Raw genomic sequence first — 22,425 nt, forward strand, 5'->3', positions numbered from 1 at the left:
TACAGGTATGCACATGTTCATGGATAAAACACTGTGGGGAAAACCAGCCGTCTGGATGGGACTGTACATGCATCAAGATTATTTTCATCTGGCGCATTACCCATCACACCAAAAGGCTCTCAGCACACTCACATGTACAACTGGGAGGCTTTTTTACCAGCACACATGGGCAGTAGTAACATGGAAGGGGGAAATCCTGTGATACTGTTACGTACTGTCACTGTTGGCTTCATTACAATGCAAGCCCAAGCACTCTTCCAATGTAATTTTGTGAGAGTTCAATGTTGGGCTACTGCAGTGATCCCCGACACAGTGTTCGAGGGCGCAGTGGTGCCTGTCACTGTTCCCTGGTACTGCTGGGCTTCTTGAATCTTGTGGATAAACATTCAAAACATCTTGAATGGAACAGAAAATGAAGGGAGCGTTGGATTACTCCCTGCCAGATGACTAATTAATGAAGTGTTGAGCTTATTCTCTGATTGGTAAGGTACCTAGTTCAAACTCCAAATCAGGCCTAAACTGAGTGGCCTGATGTAAATAGCAGTGTTTTGACCTTTCATATTTTCTTTTGACACACTGGCTTAGAAATAATTTAGAAGTAGTTCTGGCTATGACTGTTCCTTGAAATTTGGTTACAAATGGTTTTGTAAACTGTCATCAAGAACAGGTTTTGCAGGAAGGTTGGATGATGCAGCTTTTCAGCGCGATCCGCTTCAGAGGACGAGGTCCCTGTTGAAATTGTAACATTCTTATATTGTAAGAATGGGTTCTTGGTGACAGTATGCAAAGATATGTAATTTCTGTTTTTTGGTTTACAGAGTATACACCTGGAACAAAATTTAATCAGATCTGGTCTCTGAGAAAGCATATGGGAAACGTGTTTGGAATAAGCTAGCATTCACATCAGAGAAAGCAGGAAGATCTGTATGGTGAAAGAATTTTTTGTGGACAGAATTTGAACACTTAAAAGAGTTGTTCTTAATAGTGTGACTTGGAACTACTATACTCACACTTCGTACATCCTTTGAAGAAGGTATTTTGTGTATTCATCTGTCTGGTGAAGTCCTTGTGTGCATACAGTATTGCAGGGTGCATTAATTTGCTTATAAAAAGAACATCTGGATTTTATGGACAGTGTTGGTGCACAGTTCTTTTTGTTTACCAATCCCCAGGCAAGGCGCTTGGAGAAGCTGCCTTTGTTTCTCTATGGCATTGACCATCTGTGCTGACCTCACAGGGTTACTGTGTGAGGATCAAATGGCGGGGAGAATGATATAAGCATCCTTGCGCTTCTGGGAGGAACAGTGGGATGAAAATGCATCGGATATATAAATAAAGAGGCTCTCCCCCCAGTACCAAACAATGGCCCTGTACATTGCCAGGTCAGCAAGGGAGGTGGCCTTAGGGATGCCAGCCTCCAGGTGGGACCTGGGGATCCCCCGGAATCCCAGCTCATCTCCATACAGAGACCAGTTCCCCTGGAGAAAATGGATGCTTTGCAGGGTGGACTCTGGCACTGTGTCGCACTGAGGTCCCTGTCCTCCCCAGGCTGCACACACCCTCAGCCAGGAGCTGGCACCCCTACCCTGCCAGTGGCCAGTAGGCCCTGGCAACCCCAGGTAGCCTGCTTGGTTTGCCTGAAGGGCTGGAGCCAGGTCCGCCTCACAAGGTTGTTTTGAAGAACAAAACAAGCACCATAGATGCTGCTCTGATTTTTGACTTGGGGCAGTGGTATGGGGGGGAGTGAGTTAATCCCCCCTCCCCCCGCAGCTCCTCCACCGCAGTCCACATTGCTCCACCTCCATAATGGCATTTTAGATCCAAATAAGTCCCAGTCATAGGACTTTCGTGTCACATGCATTTTGGCCTGGGGGGTTGACTACATAGGGAGGGGCCATGATGTGCTTTTGCTTGGCACGCAGAAGGACCCAGATTCAATCCCTGGCCTCTCCAGTTAAAAAGGACCAGGCAGTAGCTGATGTGAAAGACCTCTACTTGAGGCCTTGGAGACCCACTGCCAGTCTGAGTCGACAACACTGACTTTGATGGACCAAGGGTCTGATTCAGCATAAGGCAGATTCATGTCCATGTGTTCAAACCTCTGCGTGCTCTACAATTGAGCTACGCTTAGGGCTGCCAACTCTGTGTTGGGAAATAGCTGGTGGATTTGAGGGTGAGGTCTGGGTTTGCGGAGGGGAGGGGCCTCAGCAGGCTACAATGCCATACAGTCCATCCTCCAAGGCAGCCATTTTCTCCAGGGGAACTGATCTCTGTCATCTGCGGATCGGTTGTAATAGCAAGAGATCTCCAGGTAGGCAGCACCTGGAGGTTGGCGACCATAGCTGTGCTGTCCCCCAAAGAATAACTGTACCACCTCTCAGACACAGTGTTTTACCATTTGAGCAAACATTTGTAGAACTCATGAATACCATCCCGGATATATACATTTTCCCATTAAGAGACAAGTGATTCACTTCCAAAGGTTATAAGATCAGATCTCGATAACAGAAGTCATGAGAGCAAAGCATTTCAAACTGTCAGTGAAATTCATGAAAGTGTGACTCCCCCTCCATTGGGTCACAAAGTTCTCCATTCTTCTAATGAAGCATCTCTGCTGGAAATCTAATTAGTACACTGGTTTACTTTGGATTCGACTAGCAAGTGTCATCTCTTTTCATGCTGAAAATCTGATTATATGCCTATATAAAAAATAAGATCTGGAATGCTTGCTACCACATTAGGTGGGAGAGAATGCCTAAAAGGATATACTGCTAAAGGACTGGAACTATCTGCCCTCTTATGTCCTGAACATCTTGTCCAAGGTTCACAGCAGTCATTTTACACCAAAATTGAAACACCTGGCTTCAGTTGACTTGAAGATCTGGGCTTTGTCCTGTGTGTAGATGTGATTTGCCAACCTCCAGGTGGATCCTGGCACTACAAGCAATCTCCAGAGTACAGGCATCAGTTTCCATGGAGGAAGGGTTCCCAGCTCCAAGTTGGGAAACTCCTGGAGATTTTGGAGTGGAGCCTGGGGAGGACAGGGACCTCAGTGGGGTACAATGCCACACAACCTGTAATTTCAGGGGATGAGCTGTAATTTCGGGGGATCCCCAGGTCCCACCTGGAGGCTGGCATCCCTACCTGGGGGAAATGGAAGCTTTGGAGGGCAGATGCTATGGCACCACACTCCTGAGCTCCCTCCCTTGTCCAAATTCCCCCCTCCCAAGTTTTTATCCCCAAATCTCCATTAATTTCCCAACCCAATGTTAGCAACCTTAAAATAATCTACGTTCATCATTGACCTACCAACTACACACCACATGGAGAAGGGATAGGCACAAACTGGCTCATGGACTAAAGTTTGTGGTGAATTTTGAATGTTTTGTGGGTCACAAAAAGAAGTTTGTGGCAGGTCAACCAGCGCAAACTTTCCATGAACTTTCAAGCAGTTCCTTTGGTTCCTGAATGGATGCATTTCCAGACAGTCTCCTCTCAGTCAAAATGTTTACCAAACTTCCCGTCAGTTTTTAGAGGTCCCCCCGCCCTTTGCCTGCATTCCTTTGTATTCTTTTCCCATTTTCTTGCACAGGGCTTGCACCACCACCACCACCCCCGGGCTTGGATTTGTGACTCTGTGCTTTGAGATCAGTCCTTTGAAGCTTGCAATGCCATTGGCACTGGGTTCTGCTGGGCACTCTGCACATTATAAGTTATAACTGGTTGTGCTGCACTTGCAAAATCACCCCCTCTCACACACACACTTGTATTTCTTGCAACTCTACTTTGAGACCAGTCCTTTAAAGCTTGTAGTGCCACACTGCCACTGGATTCTGCTGGGCATTGTGTACACTGAACTGGTTGTACTGGGCTTGAAAAAAATTGCCCCCTCTTCAGTTTGTACTGCAGGGATTCTCTGATTTTCCATTAGTCCTCATTTACTTGCATTGCCACAGTGGCACTGGGTTCTGCTGGGCATTCTGTACACTGAACATGCTGTGCTAGGCTTGCAACCCCCCTTGCTTGGATCATGATTCTGTATTTCACATCAGTTCTGTTGAGCTGGCATTGCCACAATGGCACTGGGTTCTGCTGGGCACCAATACATTGCACTGGTTCTGCTGGGCTTGCAACTCCCCCTTGCTTGGATTGTAATTCTGTGCTTGACATTGGTCCTGTTGAGCTGGCAGTGCCACATTGGCACTGGGTTCTGCTGGACACTCTGTGATTGCACTGGTACTGCTAGACACTCTGAACATTGTACTGGTTCTGCTGGGCTTGCAAAAATGCCCCCCTTGCTTGGATTGTGATTGAGCTGGCATTGCCACATTGACATTGGGTTCTGTTGAGCACTCTGTGATTGCACTGGTACTGCTAGGCACTCTGTACATTGTACTGGTTCTGCTGGGCTTGAAAAAGTGCCCCCCCCGCTTGGATTGAAATTGAGCCGGCAGTGCCACATTGGCACTGAGTTCTGCTAGGTGCTATCACATTGCATTGATTCTGCTGGGCTTGGAACCCCCCATCTTGCTTGGTGTGTGATTCTGTGCTAGACATCAGTCTCATTGAGCTGACATTGCCACAATGACAGTTGGATCTGCTGGGTACTGGTCCTGCTGGGCTTGCAAAAATGCCCCCACCTTCAGTTTCTTCTGCAGAGATTCTCTGGGACTTTGATTCTGTTCCACTGGAAACAAAGGAGGATGGGGGGTGGGGGGCAGTAACAGACCCTGTAAATCCAATCATCACCAAACGTGGAGGGCAGATAGAGGAGAATGAGTCAGAGAACCCTTGTGAGTTTGGTGTCTCTTGCACACGGGTGTGTGTGTGTGTGCATTCTACTGCATCACCAACCAAACTGGTTCATTTAGCTCCTAAAATTTGTGATGGTTCATGACTCACAAACTGGACATGCCACAAACCATGAACGGAAACGAACCGCATTTTCCCAGTTTGTGCCCATCCCTAACACAGAGCTCCATCTAGAGTTGCCAGTCTCCAGGTGGTCGCTGGAGATCTCCCAGAACTGCAACGGGTCTCCTGGCTGCAGAGGTCATTTTCCCTGGAGAAAACAGCTGCTTTGGAAAGTGCCCTCTATGGCATTCTACCCCACTGAGGTCCCTCCCTTCCTTAAACCCCGCCCTCCTCAGGCTCCACTCCCCAAATCTCCAGGTATTTCCCACCCCAGAGCTGGCAACCAGTGCTCCCTCTAAGCTGTGGAGTCTTGTGAGCAAAACCTCCACTTTGTGAGCTGTGAGCGAGTGATTTGCCTACTGCATGAATTAGTTTGTTCTGGAGCTGTCCTTCCTGAGCCAAGACAAAAAAGGTGTGAGCCGGAGGCTAAAAAACTGTGAGCTAGCTCACACTGGCTCAGCTTAGAGGGAACACTGCTGGCAATCCTACGTGCCTCTGCTGTTTCTGGTTATGCTGCCCAGGGTATTTTCCTGGTTCATCAGAGCTGAGAAGGGGCCAGACTAGGGGGAACTGGCTGAGTCCTTTCCCCCCAGCTCAGAATCACCTTCCCCAGGCGGCTTTTCCCTGCAGGAGCAAAGAGCTGAGGCCTCTGTAGCTTCATTGCCTCGTGGATGAAAAGGTAGCTGGGGAGGGCAGTTTTGAGCTAGAAAAACAACAGGAGGGGGAAGTGTTCGGCCCCTACATCCACCACCCACCTCCTCTCCTCAGACACAGTCGGTCCGGGCTGTGTTCGGATGAAGAAAAAAAAAAGCCAAGAAAAGGATCACAGAACTCTGCATCATGCTCAGATCAAACGTCCGGTCTGTCTTGCATCCCCATTTTGCACAGTCTTTAAAATATAAATGGCTCTGTTGAACTTTAATTCCCCCCCTGCAGAGCGAAGTATGAGCAGAGATGTCAGGACTAACATGGGGCGGGGCAGGGAGACGTCTTCATTGCAGACTCCATCCCAGCCAGAAACTGAGAAGAGATCACAGACCCCCAGATCAAAGAGTGAGCCTGCAGTGAAAAGACTCATGCCACTGCCCCCATACACCCACACGGCTATTTTGGATCCTAGCCCAAATGTCTCCTGATTAATTTTAATCATGAGGCATCTGGGCTGGTGCGCAAAACCGGCCTCTGAGCAGGGCTGCCGGAAATAGATGTGCCCCATAGAGATATTGTGCCCTGGGGACCTCCAAGTCGACCACATGCCGAGGCCTAGCCGGCCTGCCTTTTTACCATCTGACCAACCTCTCTGGCTCTTGGCCACCCAACAGGGGGCTCTTTTGTATTGCTCCATTGTGCTGGAAATAGCAGCAAGGGGGTTCAAGGAGGAATGTCCCACTCACAAGAACACCCGGAGTCTTCTAGGGTTGCTAAGTTTGAGTTGGGGAATTACTGGAAATTAGGGGGGTGGTTACGATTGCTAGGTCCTCCCTGGCCACTGATGGGAGGGTGGGGGGGTGTAGCGATGCCACCTGCAGGCTGGGAAACTCCGGAAGATTTGGGGATAGAGCCTGGAGAGGACAGGGACCTCAGTGGGGTACCGTGCCATTTACTCCACCCTCCAAAGCATCCATTTCCCCCCCCCAGGAGAACTGATCTCTGTAGTCTGGAGATGAGCTGTAATTCCAGGGGATCCCCAGGTCCCACCTGGAGGCTGGCATCCCTAGGGAGAACCAGAACAGCCATGTTTACATTGTTTGACTTATGCATGGGTAAATTCAAGAGCTGTGGTTCCAGGAAAAGTTATGCCTGAAGAAGATTTGTTCGAAACACGCAGGTTATGCCCGGGAGGTGTGTTGCTAGGCTTGCTTGCTAGCTGAATCACCTCATGGGAAAATACATCTACTAGGCTTGCTTGCTAAGCTGAATCATCACAGTGAGAAATACAAGCTGCCTGCTAGCTTTACCTGATGGATCATCACTTGGGAAAGTACAGTAGGTTGCTGCATTGTTCGGTGCAAATAACTGTACATTGGTATGTATCCTCCATCAGGAAGAAGACAGTTGGACTCTTCGTGTTATATAACTTAGTTTGAAAGTGTTTGAAACGTGATGCTGTCGTTTGAAAGTGTTTACAATACACTAGAGTTGATGTTGTGTATATGAATCAAATATATTTAGCTATAAGTGCATGTGAATATTGTGTTTATTATTTCAACACGGTGTTTTCTGTGTTTATCTATCCCTAGGGCAGAGCCTGAAGGAGGTGGCATTTGGGGAAGGGAGGGGAGGAAGCTCAGCAGAGGTGGAATGCCAGGGAACCTGCCCTCAAAACCTGCCGTTGCCCCCGGGGGAATTTATCTCTGTAGCCTGGAACAGTGTTCCCTCTAAGGTGAGTTAGTGTGAGCTGGCTCACAGTCTTTTAGCCTCCGGCTCACACGTTTTTGTCTCAGCTCGGGAAGGATGGCTCCAGAGCAAACTAATGTATGCAGTAGCCAAATCGCTCGCTCACAACTTTAATGCCAGTAGCTTACAAAGTAGAATTTTTGCTCACAGACTCCATAGCTTAAAAGGAGCATGGTCTGGAGATGTTATAATTCTAGGGGTCTCCAAGCACCACCTGGAAGTTGGTAACCCAGTCATTGGTAGGTCATTGAAAGCCAAATAGAGGAAGTTTTTCAAATCCCAGTTTATGCATATCTGTTCAGTGAAGGATCTGATGCACTGATTAATATTGATTCATTCTTATAAGGACAGATGTCATTCATATAATGAATTGGTTAAGTTATAATACTGCCATATCATTCTTTAAATCAAGTCTTAATTCTGAAACAGTGATAGTATTAAACATCTTTTCAGCATGTATCTCTTCTGACATATGCTCTGCTCAGGTGAGAGGAAAGATACCGTACATGAGACTTCATAGGTGGTTTCCCAGAGGTCACTCTGAAGGTGAGAACCACCACTCAGTTGTGTGGATCCATCATAGATGGAAGAAGCTTTCATCAGCAGAATATGCTTTGTACCATTTTCCCTCCATCATGTCCTGAAACATCTTTTTCTTCCCCTTTCTCCTTTTTAAATTTTTGTTCTTGAACATCCAGCTTGATGAAGTATGCTGGGGAGCGCAGCATCTTTTTGCGTGCCCACCACTTTGGGACATTTCAGTTGCTCTTATGACATGCCTCTCGCGTTTGCAATTTTCCTATGGACCAACATGGCTGCTGAGGATAGGCAAGACTGAAGCCATTTTTCAATTGCTTTGTTTGTGTAAGTTAGAATGTTGGAGGCGAGACTCAAGCAATGCAGCCAGTGGATAGGGACAGATTCTGAGTGACACACCAGGGCACCAACCAATTCCAGAGTGTGTGGAATGTTCTAGAGAAGTGCCACCACCATTTGGCTTTTATATATAAGGGAGATAAAGGAAGTTAAGGCTCCGTAAGCTGTAGACATTTGCAATTGTCTAAATGTTGTTTGTTTCAGTGTATAAAAAGCTGATGCCTATATTGCTTGGGTGGAGTCCTTGGGTTTTGCTGCCGAGGTGCCCTTTATTGCAATAAAGTTTTGTTTGCTCCTGGAGTCTCACTGGCTGTGTACACCAGGTGCCAGGCTCATTTGGCTGACACTGATAGTCTTTGCCCAGCTGATGCTCAGATAAACAAAACCCACCTTTTATAACAAATATATTTGCACAGGATTTCCACCTGTTTCTTCATCTCTTGCATGCCTTCTTTTTTATCGCTAGGCTTGCCAACCTCCAGACAGTGGCTGAAGATCTCCTGGGATTACTACTGATTTCCAGGTAGTAGAGACCAGTTCACCTGAAGCAAATGGCTGCTTTGGAAGGTGGGCTCTATGGTATTATACCCCATTGAAGTCCCTCCCCTCTCTAAACCCCACCCTCCTCAGGCTCCACCCCCCAAAATCTCTAGTTATTTCCCAATCCGGAGCTGGCAACCTTATTTATAGCTTCTTTCTGGCCTGCTTGGTTCGCAGAGTTTTAACATCCAGGAAGGTATATCCAGCTCAGTTTTATCACACAGCTTACCTTTTAAGCAACCACAGCTGCTCTGCTAATCTAAACTGGTTTATATTCTAAATAACTGACATGGATCCCAATATTAAGACCATTTCCCACGCATTCTTAGGAGCAAACTAATTTGTTTACCCCTGCCACTTCCCAGAGTGTAAGAACTGTCAGACATTGCCTACACATAAGCTTTTGTTCATCGTTCAACACTCAAGCAAGGCGTTAGCCAGTCTTTCTCACTAGGTGGGGCTGCTTCATTTCCTGGTGAAGCTCCAAAAGAATGAATCCAGCGATGTCCTCATAAGAGTCAAGAGGGACTGCTATACATTGTCTTGTGATTTTATTTTAGCACCTCTGAATTTTAACTGTAAGTTTAACCGTTATTCGTTTTAAGTTCAGAGGCTTCAGAGGGTTCAGACGGTCAGTGTCCTCCCTTAATTATTTATTTAGTACATTTTTATCCCACTGTTTCTCCAAGGTGATCAGGGGAGCATACACGAGTCTCCCTTCCGCTGTTTGATCCTCACAACAACCTTGTGAGGTAGGTTAGGCTGAGAGTGCAATTGGCCCAAGATGACCCTGTAGACTTCATGGCAGAGTGGGGGTTTGAGCCTGATCCTCCTCAGTCCTAGTACAGCACTCTAACTATACCACACTAGCTTACATAACATATCAATTAGCTTTTTTGAATCCCCTGCTTACAGTCACTACAGCTAATTTTTTCCAGGTTCATAAAAGCAGTGATGAGAATAATCATTAAAAAATATCCACGTGGAACAAGTAGAACCCAAGTGGGAGACAGTGGGATGGATCGGCTGGAGTACAGAGCACTACTACTCTGGGAGAGGGAGTCGTCGTATGGTTGCCAACCTCCAGGTGGGACCTGAAGATCATAAAGAATTACAAGTCCTCTCCACACTACAGAGATGAATTCCTCTGTAGAAAATGGCTGATTTGGAGGGTGCAGTCTATGGCATTATACCCCACTGAAGTCCCTCCCCTCCCCTCCCTCCCTTCCAAAACCCTGCCACCCCAGGCTCCATTCCTATATCTCCAGGAATTTCCCAACCCAAAGCTGGCAACCCGACCGATTGATTTTTTTTTTGAACCAAAAACATTTGGATTCTAAAACCATTATTCAAAGGAAGTTGTCGTGACATAAATTTTCTCCCCTTGGGAAGGAAAGTAGGGTATAGCCAGGGCCGGGGGTCATTTCCTGCAGGAGCGCACAGGAGCGGAGCTCCGGCGGTAAAGAGCCCAGGGGGCGGGTACATGCAACAAGCCCCACCCCCCCCTCCCAGCAGCCCTCAGTCAGAGCAAGAAACAGCCAGGTAAATTGCAGAGCCTTCCCCGCCCCCTCGGCCCAAAACAGTCCAGTGGCACCTTTAAGACCAAGGTTTATTCAGGTACAAGCTCTCCCTCCTCTGCGAGGACAGATCTGCACGTATTCCCCCCCCCCCCCAATAGCTAGCAATCCAAAACAGTCCAGTGGAGCCTGAGCTGTGGGTGTTGCTTTCTGACACACCTCCGGTGATGTCAGAGGGTGTGGCATATGCAAATAAGTGATGCTAATGAGCTCCTGCTCCTCTTTTTCTACGAAATGACCACAGGGTATAGCTAACTATAAATAAATAAATAGGTACTTTAAAAAACAACAACAACCTTAAGCAGGACAAATTCAGGCAGGTAGCCGTTTTGGTCCGAAGCAGCAGAACAAAATTTGAGTCCAGTGGCACCTTTAATACCAACAAAGTTTCATTCTGGGTATAAGCTTTCATGAGCGCTCACACTTCTTGTGTGCTTTGCACATGAAAGCTTATACCTGAAACAAGACTTTGTTGATCTTAAAGGTGCCACTGGTCTCAAAATTCCATCTCAAGCAGGACAAATCAGCGCTCCAGATGAGGAGGTACAACCACACTGACCTCACTGTGGTATGGTCTAGCACCCCATAGCCTTGATTTCCAAGAGAGGGCACGGTAGGGATGATAAGTTCCCCACCCCACCCCAAGATCGGTTCCTTGCTTCCCCTTCTCCATCCTTGTCAGAGATGCCTACCTTATAGGCATTGATGGGCAGGGCAATGAGGATGTAGAGAAGATCCCCCAGAGCCAGGCTGGCGATGAGAACATTGGGCCCGTTCCTCATGCACTTGTTCTTGTAGATGATCCTGAGCAGGGTGGAGTTGCCGATGATGCCCACAATGAAGATGGTGCAGGACACAAAGGTGTTGATGTACTTAAAGGCCTGCCTGATTTCCGTCCGCTTTGTACACATGACTGAGAGCTGTGGGGCCTGAGTGACGACATCTCTCAGAGAGGCTCCGGATTGGTTGGAGGTGACTTTGGAGTCCAGGAAGATACCTGGCTGGATGAGGCTGTAAGGTTTATCTCGGCCGAGGACTTCAAAAGAGAGGGTGCTGTCCCTAAAACTGTTGGCCGTCTGGCTGTAGACGCTTAGGGTGAGGCACACCAAGAAAGAGGTGAACGCCAGAGGGGGTGGAAGGGTGCCCATTGGAAACCACAAGACCAAGGTGCAGCCAGAGTGCTTGAGGGACGCAGTGCTAAAGATATTCCCTGACAGCTCCTGATCTCACCTGTGGAAAGAAGACGTACGATGAGGAATCTGGGTTATAAGAGTGTGGAATGACACTTAAACTCTCAATGAATTCCCTTGAATTGGATCATTGTTCCTGAAGGGAAAGCGACAGCCCCCACAAGGACTAGAAACACTACAAAACATGTAAAAATAGTGTCCTCAGTTTAAAAAGAAACCTTAGATTTGACTGTGGCTCGGTCTGTGGTTCTCAGGCTTTAGTAATGTGGGAGTCCCCATTTTGAATGATTTTTTTTTCATGGATCCCCCAAGTCCTCCTCTCCTCCTCTATTAGCACCCACCACGTGCTGGTCTACCCCTTTCCATATTGTGTGTACCTAGCCGTACTTAACTAATAGAAGTCTTCAGTTTCTCGTACCCTCAAAACAATACGCCAAAGACTATATCAGCTGCACTTCAACAGCAACTTTCTATTATCCATACATGGCCTACAAGGTCAGATCTCAGAGGACAGATGATTCTACAGGGCCACAGCTTAAAAGGCCCTGACCCAGTTGTAATCAGTCTCACCATGTGAATGAAAGGGACTTTCTTATGGGGCAATTACTTCTATCAAGAGCAGGGGTGGCCAAACTGTGGCTCGGGAGCAGCATGCTGCTTTTTCACACATCTTGTGCAGCTCCCAGCAGGGCGGCTGGGGAGGCTAAATATCATGAGCAAACAAATATCATTGGACAAATAAATACCATTATCAATATCTGCTTTTACCCCTTTTGTTATTATTTTTGGCAGTCTCATTTAATGTTAATAAAAAGCAGATTTGCATATTTTCCAATAAAGACATGTAATATCTGTTCATGTCTTGTGGCTCTCAAACATCTGATGTTTATTCTATGTGGCTCTTACGTTAAGCAAGTTTGGCCACCCCTGATCCAGGGACTGGTTGAAGATGGGGGGGAGGGGGGGCTGTGTAAACTTCTAGAGTTGATGACAGAAATAGACAAAGACTAGCACTGCACAAAGTGAGAGCCTTGGATATTCAAATGAAGACCACCATTGGCTGTTTATGTGGACTCAAAGTCTATCTCCATAGTGGAATCTTTTGCTTTGGCACTCTAATTAGAGTTTGGGGGGAAACCCAGAAGTGATATCACACCTCTTTGGGAATCATAAAAACCATAGAGTTTCCAGGAATTCCTAGAGAGCCATGACATCACATCCAGGTTTTCCTGGAAGTGACATCACACCATCAGCCTGACATCCATTTTTTAATTTTATTTTTCTCCTGATGCCACTCAGAATAGTAGCAGGAAATTGTCATGGCCCAGCGTGCAGACTCCTCCTTGGATGAGAAGGCTGCAGAGGAGAAGGGAACTGGGCACTTAATACCACCGCAGTCAGTTGGGATATGTTCAGAACCCTCCCTTGATGTGCAGGAGGAACCCTAAGAGTCTGAGCCAGTCTGCTCACCATGGAAAAGAGCCCTAGATTCAGACTCAGTCCCAAAGCTCCTCAGCTGCAGTATTCCCTGTGGTAGGCCCAGCACCATTAAGTACCTGTAGCCAGATCCTGGAGGGGAGGAGCCTGTATCTCCACCAGTGTTCCCTCTAAGCTGAGTTAGTGTGAGCTAGCTCACAGTTTTTTAGCCTCCGGCTCACAGATTTTTGTCTCAGCTCAGGAAGGAGGGCTCCAGAGCAAACTAATTTATGCAGCAGCCAAATCGCCTGCTCACAACTTTAATGCCAGCAGCTCACAATGTAGAATTTTTGCTCACAAGACTCCACAGCTTAGAGGGAACATTGATCTCCACCCCCTTGCAATAGCATTTAAGGCCTCAGTTTGCACACAGCCTTTGTGGGAACAACATCTATGCCTAGCCATTCCAGCTCCTGCCTTGACTTCCAGACCTTGGCCTTGCACAGGACAGAAATGGGAGCTGAAGGTGGGGCGGCCCACACCTCAACCGTGAGGCTGGCAACCCTATGCTGTGGGGACCCTAAAATGGATGGAAAGGCAGCTTAAAAGAATTTAAATAAATAAGCTTGGGAGATAGGATAAGTTAAAAATTAATTACTATAGTGAAATAATAGTTACCTAGTGAATTACAAAAAGAAAATTGTTGTTGTAAAAATTAAGAAAGAGATGGGCAGGAGGTCGAAGCACTGTGGGAAGCCATATATTAGGGAAGGGGGTATGAAAGGGACAAATGTAAAAAAATATAATGTTGATTATGAATGTTTATATCCTAAATAAAAAAAATTGACCAAAAAAAAAAGAATTTAAATAAATAAGTGAATTCCCTTCCCGGTGCATTCAAACCACTGTTTCAATGGCATGAATCCAGATTCTGCTGTGAGAAAAGCTGAACTCTGCCTATGAGGTTGTGACCCCACCACCACAGCCATTTTTGTTGGCTGCCTTTTTGAAGGGCTTGCCTGCTAATGCTCATGTATAAACCTCCTGCCTCTCTTGGGGTGCACACAGAGGAGCAACAGGGCAGCGAGAGGAGGTCTCTCAGTGGTCGAGAGGATTCCTCCACAGCTTGGCCCCTTGGCTTCTTCCTCAGGACAGTCTACCTCTCTAGTCCTTGGCTCGTGTTTCCTCCCCCTGGCTCTCTTGGTTGGCTGCCCACACTCCTAGCCTTGAAACTGGTGAGGTCATAACTCTGGTTCGTCTTCCTGTCATGTTATTCAGAAGTCACATGCTTGCAGTTTTAAGGGGTCCTGGGCAGTGTTCCCTCTAAGCTGAGTTAGTGTGAGCTAGCTCACAGTTTTTTAGCCTCTGGCTCACACATTTTTGCCTTAGCTCAGGAAGGAGGGCTCCAGAGCAAACTGATTTATGCAGTAGCCAAATCGCTCGCTCACAACTTTAATGCCAGTCGCTCACAAAGTAGAATTTTTGCTCACAAGCCTCCACAGCTTAGAGGGAACATTGGTCCTGGGTCTAAGAAGACTGAAGACCACGAACATAGCTCAGTTTTGTCTACTCCGCCTGGCAACACTCTCCAGGATTTCAGCTGGAGAGGAAAAAGCTTTCCCCAGCCCCATGTACCTGCAATTCTATAGCTTGGGGGGGGGGGGGAGTGACCTAGCACATGGAAGCATGAGATCTTACACCAAACCTCAGCTTCTGCTGTATCATGCTCCTTCTGTTAGTATGAAATTGAAGCCCCATTTAAGCCAAAAACTCCACCCACAGCTAAAGGGTTAAGCTGTTGTCACAATGGACCCTGAACTGCATCGAGTCCATTATTCTAAGGATTTATAGGGTTTTTTAAAAAAGAGAAGACCCTCAGCCTTTGAAATGGCTGACAAAAGAAAATGTAAAGCCACACAAGGAGACAGAAACAACGATACAATCATACAAATAAAAAGAAAACTGGCCACAGCAAGGAAAAATAAATAATCAAAACAGCAGTAAAGATCAGACCAAAGTCATTAAAAGCTTTAGAGAACAGAATGGTTTATGGCTGGCATTTAAATGTCAAACATCGGCCCACTTATTTTCCCAGCTGTAGAAAGTGGAAGTACATGTATTACACTGCCCTGTCTAAATATTTTAAATTGGTTTTATTGTATTATTTGATTGTATTATTTTAGATTCCATTATATTTATTGTTGTGAGCCACCCTGAGCCTGTTTACGGGAAGGACAGGATATACATTGAAATAATAAATAAATAGATGCTCAGGGAGAGAGTGCTGAAGTCTGAGGGCCACCACAGGGGGGAAAGCCTTCTCATTGGTCACCTCCAAAAGCAGAGGAATGCAGAGAAGGGTATTAAATGAAAAGTAACTGATACAATAGTGATGGAGAAGGTAGCCCTTTAGGTATCAGACAATTTAGAGCTTTAAACGTTCACCTGATAATTGTTTTAGCTTAAAAGAAAACCATCAAAATGTTAGAAAATTATACTTCAGTTTATTTTTTGAAATGAATCAAAGTATCTGTATGTTCATGCAAGTGCACATAAAATAGACTATAGTAATGGTCCCATGTTGTGTCAGTGGGCACCACGGCACCAGCCGGTGTTTCTTGGTGGCCACTCTTTTCACAGCAAAGAGCCAATCTTGGCTTTCCGTCATCTCACTGGAAGGGGAGCTGCTTCAGAAAAGGCATCGCCTTTGGGATGCTTTCAGGAGGCCTCACCTTTGTGTCTGCAGGGAGCACCATTTTGAGCACAGCTGCCTCCATCATAGAACGATGCTTGGTGTAGAGCCTCCCCAAGTTTTATGGTTAGACCCAGCACCAACTTGTGATGGCACCCACTACCTGTTCCCAAAATTCCCCAAATCCATGACCTGTTCCCAATATTCATTGTACAATGAATCTGTGAGCACTTTTGTGCATCTCATTATCTCCTACATAGCAATTTCAGGTTTCAGCATGAGCATGGCAAAAAAGGCTCATGGTATTCACTAGTCTCGCTAGTCTCTATTCAGAGATATTTAGTAATCAATTGCGTGATAGACAGGTATGTGTCTATGTATGTGTGTAAACTACCATCAAGTCACAGCAGATTTATGGCGACCACAGCGAAGGGCTTTCAAGGCAAGTGAGGAGCAGAGGTGGTTTGCCACTGCCTGCCTCTGCAGGTTTCCTTGGAAGTCTCCCATCCAAGTACTAACCAGGGCTGGCCCTGCTTAGCTTCCTATATCGGACAAGATAAGGCTATACCATGCCACCTTCCCTCCACAGATACAGAAATACACATGTGCCTTTTTCACTACAACAAAATTATCCTTCCCAATTTTAAAGCATGCTTGCTGCTCTTCCTTGCCACCAGAAGCAGCCTTCATCCTCAAATAAAATGTCAGAAGTTAGAGCGACTGATTTATCTTGGGCATGCAGTGATTTGCATCCGCCTCAAGTACAGACAACCTCCATTCATGACAACAGGTATTTGTGACGGACCAATCGCCACCAAATGTGAACAGTCTGTACAAATCCTGAATGGACAACGACCCTAAGATAAGTCCCTGCCTCGAGACCATTCCGGTACCTTTCTAGTCCGAGTGGAAGTGGAGGCTGGGCACTTCAGGCTCATTCACGGGAAGGATCTTCTGCACTTGGGACGGTTCTCCCGCGCTGGGAGTTGGTCAAGCTCTGGAGGGCAGCTGATGAGACCCAGTCCCTGGAGCACCAAAGGAGAGGCAGCTTGCAGAAGTGTTTCTAACAAGAGGAGGCTGTTGTTATAGGAGGCTCGGTGGTCCTGCCCCTCCTTGGGACTCAGGCACTGCAGCCAATGGGCATCAGGACGCGACAGGGCAGAAGAAAAGGGCAGACACTGAAAGGATGTCATGAGGGAGTGGAAAATCATAAGTTGTGTGCTTCGGGCAGAAAGCAGCAGGGGGGGGGGGAGGTAAAGGCAGAGAGACCCCAGGGGAGAAAGGAAGGCCTTGACAGCAGACTCCAGCAGAAGGTCATTGGCCTGATCTTGTGGCTAAGTGGGTCTTGCTATACATGTTTTAACTCATGCTGGACCAAAACAGGGGAGTGCTTTTTGAACAGTTTTGCCTCTCTGGATTAAATCCTCATCCTATTCTTCCTCTAAGGATGGTGCATGTGGTTATTTTCACCTTCATTTTGTCCTCAAGGCAGGTTAGCCTGAGTGACTGGCCCAAGGTCACCCAGCAAGCTTCATGGCAAAGCGGGGATTTGAACCCAAGTCGTCTTGCTTCTGGTCTATTTGCTCTGTTGGGGAAACCTGTTGGAATCAATATGGAGAGCAGGGAAATGGACATCATCTGCAGAGAGGCTTCTTACTTGTGTAAAATATCCTTGGTGGATATTTAATCAGGTTCTTCTTTAACTGCACGGCTAGGAGGAGGAAGACATGATGCTGCCTCCACCTAAAAATGGCCAGTTTTGTGTGTTCAGGTTGGTTCCCACTGAGGTGGGCAAAGCCATGTCTGGGTGGATCACAGACTTGCACCTCAGGGGAGGGTCTGTGGTTCACCAGTAGAGCATCTGCTTGGCATGTGGGAGGTCCCAGGTTCAATCCCCAGTTATCTCCAGTTAAAAAAGATCTGTTGGAAAAGACGTCTGGTGTAGAAAGCAGAGGAGAAGACGACCCCGTAGGAGGCAGCAAGAAGACGATTAGATATGTTAGTGAGGCCAGCACCTTCTCTCTCCTGTTCAGTGCCATTCCTTGTGTGTCTCCAGATTGCTACTCTCAGGGCAATTTCCCCCTTTCTTCTCGGAAGGGCTGCACTCAGTCTTACCCTCTCTCTCAGCTAGAGATGTTGTTAGAAGCCTTATCTCTATCTCTCCTCTTTCCTATCAAGTATGTTAATTAGTAAGGAGCTGCGGTGGCTCAAGTGGTTAAGACGCTGAACTGCAGGCTGTGGAAGGTCAGTAGTTCAGCAGTTCGAGACCCGGGTGCCGCATGACGGAGTGAGCTTCCATCTCTAGTTCCAGCTCCTGCCAACCTAGCAGTTCAAAAGCAAGAAATTGCAAGTAGATAAATAGGGACCACTTCAGTGGGAAGGTAACAGCGTTCCGTGCGCCTTGGTGTTTAGTCATGCCGGCCACATGACCATGGAAACGTCTTCGGACAGCGCTGGCTCTTCGGCTTTGAAACGGAGATGAGCACCACAACCCTAGAGTTGGACTCGACTGGCTTTCGAGCAAGGGAACCTTTACCTTTACTTTATGTTAATTAGTAAATAAACCTTGATCTACTCTTTAATCCGGTTGTGAATCGTTGCTGTGTTGATTACTCTGCCAACATTCCCCCCCCCCGTCAGTCATTCTCTTCTCATCCACCTTTCATCCATGATGTCCCTCACCTCTTCCTCCATGGCCCCAGGTGTTAGAAAGCCTCCCCGCCCCCTGTAGGAAAGGGAGCCCTCTGCAGTTCTGTTCCATCTTGGAAGATAGCAGAAGAGTCATGGAGATTTCCAGAGTCTTCCCTTCCACATAGGGTTGCCAGCCTCCAGGTGGGGCCTGGGGATCTCCCGCTTTTACAACTGATCTCCAGCTGACAGAGATCAGCCCCCCTGGAGGAAATGGCTGCTTTGAAGGGTGGACTCTATGGCATTGTACCATGACTAGGCCCCTCCCCTCCCCAAACCCCACTCTCTCCTGGATCCACCCCCAAAGTCTCCAGGTATTTTCCAACCCAGACCTGGCAACCGTACTTCCACACCCTTCCACTTGGGTGGGGGAGAGAGCCAGAGAGTGGAGCGAGCAGATGAGATGAGCAAGCAGGGGAGGCAGGCAGAGGGGGGAGGCTGGCGCGGGGGGGGGTTGGACCAGGGAAGGAGGCAGGCCAGCAGCAGGGGAGGCAGCAGTGGTGGCAGGGAAGGGAAGGAGGCACTGAGGGCGGTCGAAGCGGTGGGAAAGGAAAGGCTGCAGGAGGCGGCTATGGGAGGGCAAGTGGAAGACTGGCAGCGGGGGTGGGGAGGGGAGGAGGAGGAGGAAGCATGAAACGAGGGGTGGCGTTTTCCCTCCCCCAGACATTTGGTACGCCTCACTTGTTAAGTCTCTATTACAGTCAAGGGGCATGTCACTTTGCAGATGTAGAAACCTGTATCAAATCTGTCTCCTGTGTTTTTAACTCAGGCCTTCCTTTAGAGTGCTAAGAGCTGTGTTCATGGTTTTGCCTTCTCCACATCAAAAGAAGAACAGTAGAAGAGTAGGTTTTTATACCCCGCTTTTCTCTACCCTAAGACGTCTCCAGGGTGGCTGACAATCGGCCTCCCTTCCTCTCCTCACAACAGGCACCTTGTGAGGTAAGTGGGGTGGAGAGAGTTCTGAGAGAATCGTGACTGGCCCCCGGTCACCTTCATGTGGAGGAGGAGTGGGGAATCAAGCCCGGTTCTCCAGATTAGAGTCTGCCACTCTTAACCACTAGGCTGGGTTGCCATGTCCTCCTTGGCCACTGGTGGGGAATTTGGGGGGGGGGTAGGTTTGCCAGATCCAGGTTGGGAAACTCCTGAAGATTTGGGGATGGAGCCTGGGGAGGACAGGGACCTTAGTGGGATACAATGCCATAAGTCCACCCTCCAAAGCATCCATTTTCTCCAGGGGAACTGATCTCTGTCATTCCAGGGGATCCCCAAGGCCTGCCTGGAGGCTGGCATCAATGTTCCCTCTAAGCAGTGGAGTCTTGTGAGCAAAAATTCAACTTTGTGAGCTACTGGCATTAAAACTGTGAGCGAGCGATTTGGCTACTGCATAAATCAGTTTGCTCTGGAGCCCTCCTTCCTGAGCTAAGACAAAACTGTGTGAGCCGGAGGCTAAAAAACTGTGAGCTAGCTCACACTAACTCAGCTTAGAGGGAACACTGGCTGGCATCCCTACCACTAGGCCCTACTGGGCCTCACAACAGTCTGCGGAGGGAGGTGAAGTTGAGCATGAGTCAGTGCCCCCAAATCAGCCAGCCTCCCCAGTTCACACCACCCTGATCCCTCCCCTGAAGAATTTCTGAGCTGAAACTTGGTCTAAGGGAGGGAACAAAGGGAAGGAAGGCAGCTGGACATGGGGGAAACTGAGGGAAGAATGAGCCTTCATTCCATCTGTATATGTTTAAGATGAAGATAAAATGCATGGCAGGTGCTTCAGCTATGCACCCGCCCCCCACGCACATATGCACAAGCACAAAGGCACACACACACACCAGCAGCCTGAAGTAGTACAGTTCTAGAAAGACAACACTACATTTTTCTGTCCAATAATTAACCGAGCCCCAAAGAGCTCCCTTATTTATTTATTTTATTGATTTTTATCTAGGCTTGCCAAGTCCCCCCGGGGGGCAGGGAAACCCCTGCCCGAGAGGCCCGTTACCCGCCGGCGGCGGATCGGGCCCCGGGAGGAATCCCACCCCCAAAGCACGTGACGTGCCCGGCGTCAGCACGTCACCCAGAAGTGACGCAGTCATGTCGGGCGCGTTGGGGGCGGGGCCACGGTCATCCGAGGGAAAACTCTATGGTTTTCCCTCAGATGATTGTGCCCCCGCCCCCAGCGTGCCCGACGTGGTTGTGTCACTTCCGGGTGATGTGGTTACTGCGCGCTCACGCTTTGCGCGTGCGCGCTCCTGGAACGAGGCTGGAGTAGCCCACTGTACATACAGTGGGGACTTGGCAACCCTATTTTTATCCCACCCTTCCGGCCTAGGCCGGCTCAGGGCAGCTTACAACAGAATAAAAATTCTCATAATGCATAATACATTCATTGCACTAATACAATTCCTGATAAATAGTATTTTGTTGTTGTTCCGTCACACAGTTGAGTCCGACTCTTCGCGACCCCATGGACCAGATCCCACCAGGCCTTCCTGTCTTCCGCCGTCATCCTGAAGTTTGCTCAATTTCATGTTCGTTGCATCTATGACACTGTCTAACCATCTCATCCTTTGCCGTCCCCGTCTTCTTTGACCTTCAATCTTTCCCAGAATCAGGGTCTTCTCCAGTGAGTGCTCCCTTCTCATTTGGTGGCCAAAGTATTTGAGCTTCAGTTTCATTATCTGGCCTTCCAGGGAACAGTCAGGGTTGATTTCTTTGAGGATTGACTGATTTGTTCTTCTTGCAGTCCAAGGGACTCTCAAGAGTCTTCTCCAGCACCATAGTTCAAAAGAATCTATTCTTCGGCGCTCGGCCTTCCTTATAGTCCAACTCTCGCAGCCATACATGACTACTGGGAATACCATTGCTTTGACCATGCGGACTTTTGTTGGCAGGGTGATGTCTCTACTTTTTATCATGCTGTTTAGGTTCGCCATCGCTTTCCTCCCAAGGAGCAGGCGTCTTTTAATTTCATGGCTGCAGTCACAGTCTGCGGTGATCTGGGATCCCAGGAACGTGAAGTCTGTCACTACTTCCACGACTTCCCCTTCTATTTGCCAAGGAGTGATGGGGCCGGATGCCATGATCTTAGTTTTTTTGATGTTGAGCTTCAAGCCCACTTTTGCGCTCTCCTCTTTTACTCTGAGCAAGAGGCTCTTTAGGTCCTCTTCACTTTCTGCCATTAGAGTGGTATCGTCTGCATATCTGAGGTTGTTGATCTTTTCCCCAGCAATCTTAATTCCCGCTTGTGATTCATCCAGGCCAGCATTTCGCATGATGTACTCTGCATATATATTAAATAAGCAAGGTGACAGTATACATCCTTGTCGTACTCCTTTTCCTATGCTGAACCAATCAGTTGTTCCGTATCCGGTTCTAACTGTCGCTTCTTGGCCCTTATACAGGTTTCTCAAGAGACATGTGAGGTGGTCTGGTACTCCCATCTCTTTAAGGACCTGCCATAGTTTGTTGTGATCCACACAGTCAAAAGCTTTAGCATAGTCAATGAAGCAGAAGTAGATGTTTTTCTGGTACTCTCTTGCTTTCTCCATAATCCAGCGAATGTTGGCAATATGATCTCTCGTTCCTCTACCTCTTCGAAACCCAGCTTGTACTTCTGGCAGTTCTCTATCCATGTACTGTTGAAGCCTAGCTTGTAGGATCTTGAGCATGACCTTGCTAGCGTGTGATATGAGTGCAATTGTGCGATAGTTTGAACATTCCTTGGCATTGCCCTTCTTTGGGATTGGAATGTATACTGACCTTTTCCAATCCTGTGGCCACTGTTGCGTTTTCCAAATTTGCTGGCAAATTGAGTGCAGCACTTTAACAGCATAATCTTTTAAGACTTTGAATAGCTCAGCTGGAATACCATCACCTCCACTAGTATACAATAATATAAAAACAGTGTTAAAAACAAACATAATATTAAAGTGCTAGCAATTCCAGTTCACTGCTATTGGTCTGCTTCAGTTAGGGGGGGCTAGGACAGGCAGTAGTCACAGGGACCAGCGGCTCTGGGCTTCCACCATGGTCATCAGTTGTTATTGATTGTGAAGCCAATAGTTGTAATAGTAGTTGGCGGCTCCAAAGTCCTGGCAGAAGAGCTCCATTTTGCAGGCCCTGCAGAACTGTAAAAGGTCCC

At 47.7% G+C, this 22,425-nt stretch overlaps 1 protein-coding gene across 1 annotated transcript in view; it reads right to left on the bottom strand.

Moving 5' to 3' along the window:
• The window catches only part of LOC107118209 (endothelin B receptor-like), a 28,303-nt gene extending 11,707 nt beyond the window's left edge, over positions 1–16,596 (bottom strand). Inside the window, exons 1-2 of the mRNA XM_015420501.1 lie at positions 16,496–16,596; positions 10,997–11,534 (exon numbers count right to left, since the gene is read on the bottom strand). Coding sequence (XP_015275987.1) covers positions 10,997–11,452 — 456 coding nt within the window. The 5' untranslated portion in view covers positions 11,453–11,534; positions 16,496–16,596. The remainder of the gene's footprint in view (positions 1–10,996; positions 11,535–16,495) is intronic.
• Positions 16,597–22,425: the final 5,829 nt, after the last annotated feature.

This window comes from Gekko japonicus, unplaced genomic scaffold, assembly GCF_001447785.1.
Source record: "Gekko japonicus isolate JY-2015 unplaced genomic scaffold, Gekko_japonicus_V1.1 scaffold507, whole genome shotgun sequence".
Lineage (NCBI taxonomy): Eukaryota > Metazoa > Chordata > Lepidosauria > Squamata > Gekkonidae > Gekko > Gekko japonicus.